The sequence below is a fragment of the Helianthus annuus genome, chromosome 9, assembly GCF_002127325.2.
Source record: "Helianthus annuus cultivar XRQ/B chromosome 9, HanXRQr2.0-SUNRISE, whole genome shotgun sequence".
In the NCBI taxonomy this organism is placed as follows: Eukaryota; Viridiplantae; Streptophyta; class Magnoliopsida; order Asterales; family Asteraceae; genus Helianthus; species Helianthus annuus.
The window spans coordinates 144,385,867-144,392,686 of NC_035441.2; the positions used below are offsets into that span (position 1 = coordinate 144,385,867).

Sequence of the window (6,820 nt, forward strand, 5' to 3'; positions counted from 1 at the left end):
TAATAAAAAACAAGTCACCTAAGAGGGGAGTGCCGCCATCAAATTGGGGTGTGAGGGGAGTTTAAGAGGGGACTTGACGTGGCATAACCTGATTGGATGTGCGTAAGAGAGGGGACTCCCCTCTTAGGGGAGTGCCCCCCTCACCCTTAATATCAAATCTCTTGCCATCACTTTTCAAATGTTTAATCAATTTAAAGATAAGGGTGAAGGGTATAGTCAAACACCTTTGAGTGAAATCCTAGCCAGTAATATTATGCCATGTCAACTCCTCATTTCACTCCTCATTTTGCACTCAATCAGAGGGTATAGTCAAACACCCTAGGGTGTTAGAGTTATATATTTTTTATTTTCTAGAAATTATTCATAAATAAACAAAACATATTAAAAAATATAAAAACAAAGGTACTTTTAATTAAAATATAAAAACGCATTACATAAGAAAAAACCTAACTTAAAATATAAAAATAAATTTAAAAAAAAACTAATTTAAAATATAAAAATAAATTAAAAAAAAAAACCTAATTTAACCATTCGTCGTCAGAATCCGCTAAAAGGTGGGGTAAATCTTGTTCTCCAAGATGCTCCACAAGATCATATTTTAGTCTATAGTGCGTATCTTCATCAATGAGCTCGTTATAAACAGTGTCTTCGAAAACGGGCTCGACTGGAGGATCCCGAATATGTACCGGTGCAATCGCGTTTCCGTCGTCTTTTAGAATCATATTATGCATAATAATGCACGCATATACGACCATCCTAATTTTTTTAACACTCGTAGAACGCATCGGGCGATGAAGTATATGCCATTTTGCCTTTAAAACACCAAAAGCCCGCTCCACGTCTTTTCTTGCCGCCTCGTGTTGCCTCTTGAACTTCTTTTCTTTCACAATGTGAGGATACGGAAATGATTTCACAAACACGGACCAAGTAGGGTAGATTCCATCAGTAAGATAGTATCCACGCTTGTACAAGTGGTTGTTCACGTAAAATGGGCATTTTGGTGCAGTTCCATTTCGCTTAGTAAGAAATAACGGAGATTGTTGGAGCACGTTGATGTCGTTTTGTGAACCTGCTGGACCACAAAAAGCATGCCAAATCCATAAATGCTGAGAGGCCACCGCCTCGAGCATAACTGTCGGGGTGACTGTGATCCCCCCCTCATATATTGACCCCGCAACTCCGTTGGACACATTCTCCAAACAAAATGTGTACAATCAAGACTACCCAATATCCCAGGAAGGTGATGTTTCTCCTCATGAGCTTGGTACAAGAGCGCAACGTCGTGGCTAGTAGGTCTACGTAAAAACTCGGAAGCGTATAAATTACATACCGGTTCGCAAAAATATTCTAGACTTTCTCGTGAAGTCCTTGTGGACATATTTAAATACTCATCGAACTCGTCTGGAGCGTTGTCGGTTGCTAGTTGCTTAATCGCTGAAGTAACTTTTTGAATCGATGTAAAACTCTTCCTACCACTAGCATCCGCGACGTCTTGAAACCACGAGTTATTCGCTTGCACGTCACTCAAAATTTTTAAAAACAACCTTTTGGACATACGAAACCTTTGACGAAAAACATCTTCGTTGAATACGGGCTCCTCGACAAAATAATCTCTCATAAGGTTGTCGTGACATTTCACTCGATCTCGATGGACAGTTTTCCTTTTTCTAGAAGTGCCCGTATCTTCCAGTTGAGCGGCTTCGTTAATAAGATTTTGGAAAAAAATTAAACTACTATCGCTCGAGGAAGAATCATCGTCTTCACTAATATCAATCGGAAGGAATAGCGATGGTATATCATCCATTGAAAAAATAGGAGTGATGATTTTTTTTAAAAAAATAAAATTGGATGGAGAAGAGTTGTGTATTTTAAATTGATTGGAAATATGGGTATTTATATTAAAAATTCTAACGGTCGTAAATAAATTCAAACGGTCAAATAACGTTCAAACTATTAAAAAAATGGGTCAAAAATCAGTCACTTCAATAGGTGAACACTCACCGAATCTTGTCTTCTCTCTCCTGCTCACCGATAGCCTTGAAATGGAGGGTGTAGTCACCGAATCGGTGACTCAAGTCACCGCACAACTCAAACATCCTTATATCCTCCACCCTAAGATGAATTGTATTAAAAATGATTCTAATTACCATTACCATATAATATAACCCAACTTTACATGTATAGATTTAAAGTTACATATAATAATAATCTCAAATACCAACCAGAACAGAAAAAATAATAATTTTCCACAACAAGAATAAGATAAATTGTATTAAAAACGATTCTAATTACCATTACCATATAATATAATCCAACTTTACTTGTATAGATTTAAAGTTACATATAATAATAATCTCAAATACCAACCACAGAAAAAATAACAATATCCCACAACAAGAATAAGATAAATTGTATTAAAAAACGATTCTAATTACCATATAATATAACCCAACTTTACTTGTATAGATTTAAAGTTACATATAATAACAATCTCAAATACCAACCAGGACAGAAAAAAAAATAATTTCCCACAACAAGAAAAACATGAACAAGCCCAAAAAGCTAACAATTGGATGAAAGCGTAAATAATTGTAGAGACTACACTAACCATCCTCACATGACCAATATGTACGTGTCGATTCAAGTAACCCATCATGGTTAAACACACTGGGCCCCATTTCCCAACACCATTAAAGTCACCCTCTAAACCTTTAACAAACCACCACTCACATTTACTCTACCGACGAACCCACCCCTTTTTTCCAAAATGAAGTCCCCTGAACTTTACCAGTCCCCGTTTTCCGGTCAGATCGCCAGAAACACCGGCGGCGTACGGCGGTCATCCCTCTCCATCGCTTCCGACGCTTTCATTTTCTTCTCCGGCGCCGTCGCCGCACTTCTTCTCGTCTGGACTTTCTCCACTTTCTCAAACCCTCAACCTCAAACTCCACAAACTCATAACTTTGAGACACCGGTTTCTGATCCTAAACGCTCTGTTTCTGTCACAGATGATGTTTGTGCGGTTAATTCTAACGGGTTAAATTTCCGGTACGACCCGCCCGACCCGAATTTCTACGATGACCCGACACTCGGGTACACGATCGACACTCCGATAAAAAACTGGGACGAGAAGAGACAAGAGTGGTTGAAACAACACCCGTCGTTTGCTTCGGGTTCTGAACAACGGGTGGTAATGGTAACCGGGTCACAATCCGACCCGTGTAAGAACCCGATAGGGGATCATTTACTGTTACGGTTTTACAAAAACAAAGTAGACTACTGTCGGATCCACGGGTACGACATATTCTACAACAACGTTTTACTCCACCCACAAATGCACACTTTCTGGGCCAAAATCCCAGCGGTGAAAGCCGCAATGTTGGCCCACCCGGAATCCGAGTGGATATGGTGGGTCGACTCAGACGCGGCTTTCACCGACATGGACTTTAAAATACCGTTACAACGGTACAAAAACCACAATTTTGTCGTACACGGGTGGCCCAAGCTGATATACGAGAAGAAAAGCTGGACTAGCTTAAACGCGGGTGTGTTTTTGATCCGAAATAGTCAATGGGCGCTTGATTTTATGGATGTTTGGGCGGGTATGGGTCCTCAGACTCCGAGTTATGAAAAATGGGGCGAGATTTTGAGAGAGACATGCAAAGATAAAGCATTCCCAGAGTCCGATGATCAAACGGGTCTGGTATACTTATTATTAAAAGAAAAAGAAAAATGGGGGGATAAAATATACGTGGAAGGTGAATATTATTTCGAAGGGTATTGGCTGGAAATTGTGGAAACATTAGACAACATAACGGCTATATACAACAATATTGAGAGAAAGGTGCGTAGTTTAAGGAGGCGGCATGGAGAGAAGGTGAGTGAGAGCTATGCTGCGCAGTGGGAGCCGTACTTGAAAGATGCTGGGTACGGGAAGTTTAGCTGGCGACGGCCGTTTATTACGCATTTTACTGGGTGTCAGCCGTGTAGTGGAAAACACAATCAGATGTATTCCGGGCAGAGTTGTTGGGATGCTATGCAAAAGGTTTTGAATTTTGCTGATAATCAGGTTTTGCGTAATTATGGGTTTATGCATCGTGATTTACTGGATTCTGCGTCTGTTTCGCCTCTGCCGTTCGATTATCCAGCTTGATTGTAAGTACAGTTACTGGTTTTTTAAGTATTATTTGTTTTTTTGTTAACTAAATACTTAATTTTCAATTTAAGACGTATGTTAAAGTTGGTTTAGCTATTTTTATTGTTTGTTTGTGTGTTGAGTAAGATTAGATTATAGGTATAGTTTTATTTTGAATTAGTGTGATTGTCTAGTTAAAGGAACACGTGTGCGTATACCGACAAATCTACCAATACAAGTACCAATTGATTATGTAGACATAATATTATTAGAATCTGTGTATAAAAAAAGACTCGCAAGAGGCTAGAAAGCTGATTTTATTTTTTGTTTTAGTTGGAGAATATATATTAATATTTTTACGTGGTGATTGCAGATGGAAGCTGAGGAGAAAAGCAAAAGGGGGTGTTTTTATTATATTAGTATTTTTATTATACTATTGCTTTCTCCTTTTGCTTTTTTTATTTTTGTTTCTATATAAATATAGAAGTGCTGCTGCAATTTAGTTTGTGTATATTTTTATGACTTTAATTTGATGAATCTTTGTTTTCATCACATCTTCAGTTTGTTTATAAACTAGTAGATGCCCCGCCCGCGTTGCGGGGCGATGGCCGATTAAAAAAAGACTATTTTTGCTAGCGAAAAAAAAAAAAAAAAAAAAAAAACGATGATAAGACCGTAGTAAACCAATTAAAACAAAAAACCTTTATAGTTTTGGTAAAAAAAAAAACTAAAACGATGGGGAAAACGTAATTTTTAACTGAGGATCAAATCATAAATTTAATTCGGATATAAATTGTAAACTAAATGGACCAACGGGGGAGTACCAGGAAGTTGCCGGAACGACTGTAATTTTACACTGGGGGCAAAATTGTAATGTCACTAGGAAAACAAACAAAAACGATGGGAAAATGTAAAGTTAAGTTGAGGGTAAAATCGTAACCTGGCTGTGAGAAAAAAAACTAATGGCAAAACTATAATTTTATACGGGGCAAAATCGTAATTTTGAACCGAGCGCAAAATTGGAATTTTTAGCCAGGAGCAAAAGCGTAAATTTATTTTTAAGTGGGGGTAAAAACATAATTTTGAACTGATGGGAAAATCGAATTTTAAGGGAAAAAAACTAATGGCAAAAATGTAAATTGAAATGGGGCAAAATCGTATTTTTTTAACCGGGGGTAAAATTGAAATATTTAGCTGGGAGCAAAAGCGTAAATTTAGTTTTAAACAGGGGCGAAAATATAAATTTGAACTGATGGCAAAAGCGTGATTTTAAATCAGGATAAAATCGTAATTTTTTTGGGCCAATAGATAAGTGCCAGACAGCTGCCTGGCACTATTAGCCCTGCCGCCCATTTTGCCCAATTAAAGTTGTAAACTATTACCTGACGTCATCATCAACTTACATTTGTAGTAGTTTAAATTTAAATTATCAGGAAAACAAAAGACCTTTCTCAGTGATAGAACTAATTTTAAATAGATAGAGCATAGCAATTGATATATAATAAGTGTTAGAAAAAAGTGATATAAACGGTCAAATAACAACATTTAACACAAAATCCAGACGTGTTTATATTGTTATCACTAGGGGTGAGCAAGTTTAGGTCCGGACCGAAAATAACCGAGAACCGAACCAAAAATATACCCAACCTGACCCGAACCTAAGTAACTAGGTATTTAGATCGGTTCCAATTTTTCATATAAAATAGGGTCGGGTCGGTTTTCGGTTCTTTTCATGGTGAAACCCGACTTGGACCTATGGACCGGAACTGACCCTATATCTAGGGTAGTGAATCGGTTCTGTATTTTATATTTGATCAGTTCTCGGGTCGGATCGGGTAATGGTTGGGTAGGGTCAGGTTTTTCCTTTTGCTCACCCTAATTATCAAAGTTTTCTGTTTTAAATTGATGTTGCATTGACGTCCCTTCATACTAACTATAGTGTTAAGAACTATGATTAATGTTTTTCTTTTATTTTAAAAATTGATTTGAAAATGAATAATATATGCACGTGTCTAATCAATAATGATTAGAAAATGTGGGTAGAGCCAATAACGAAGGTTGTGCGAGAGGATATGTTGAGTATGTTGAAAATGTTTAGATTCTCCTCTACTATTTGGGAGAACTTTAGTAATAAATAGTTGGGCCAGAGTTAAGAGGCAAAATGTCAGGTGGTTAGGGTTTCTTTCTTTAATTAAGCGCTACTAATACATGAAAATTGTGTAGAATGCTTTAATCACATTTTTTAGGTCAAATATATATAATATATATGTCTTAGTAACAACTACATTACGATACTCGGGGTTAAGTTTGCTTGGGTAGTACGACAAAACCACCACCGCACCCTAGGTTTGGATCCATTGGCTTGTAGGAAGATGGAGATAGTTTTGTAGTACCCCATTGTATGGGTATGAATGAAGATGGAGAATGTCTTCATTAGTGGCGGACCTAGGAATTTTTTATGGGGGTGCGGAACATTTTTAAAAATTTTAGGCCCCTAGGTATATGAGTAAAAAAATCGGTTCGTATCGGGTCGGGTCGGGTCATGTAAAACAAACGAATATCAAAGTAAATTTATATAATAATAAAAAACATGTAAACTTTGTTACAAACATAGTTAAAACGTCGACGCCCTACGGGTTTTCATTTTTTGAAATCTATCCAAGACATCTTTAAAACTAATTTTTT

General features: G+C 37.2%; 2 protein-coding genes across 3 annotated transcripts; one reads left to right on the forward strand and one right to left on the reverse strand.

The window, feature by feature from the left end:
* Positions 1–518: 518 nt before the first annotated feature.
* On the reverse strand, positions 519–1,804 carry LOC110876199. The gene is made up of 2 exons (XM_022124375.1): positions 1,213–1,804; positions 519–709 (listed from the first exon to the last, which is right to left on the reverse strand). The coding sequence occupies exons 1-2, from the start codon at positions 1,802–1,804 to the stop codon at positions 519–521; spliced, it is 783 nt and encodes a 260-aa protein (XP_021980067.1).
* An 847-nt stretch (positions 1,805–2,651) lies between these two features.
* Positions 2,652–4,689, forward strand: LOC110878363 (putative glycosyltransferase 7). 2 transcript variants are annotated; one of them, XM_035977673.1, is made up of 3 exons: positions 2,652–3,341; positions 3,429–4,155; positions 4,509–4,689. In XM_035977673.1, the coding sequence occupies exons 1-2, from the start codon at positions 2,768–2,770 to the stop codon at positions 4,151–4,153; spliced, it is 1,299 nt and encodes a 432-aa protein (XP_035833566.1). In that variant the 5' UTR covers positions 2,652–2,767; the 3' UTR covers positions 4,154–4,155; positions 4,509–4,689. The 2 variants fall into 2 exon arrangements, with proteins under 2 accessions (XP_035833566.1, XP_021982347.1); XM_022126655.2 differs by having other exon boundaries at positions 2,662–4,155.
* Positions 4,690–6,820: the final 2,131 nt, after the last annotated feature.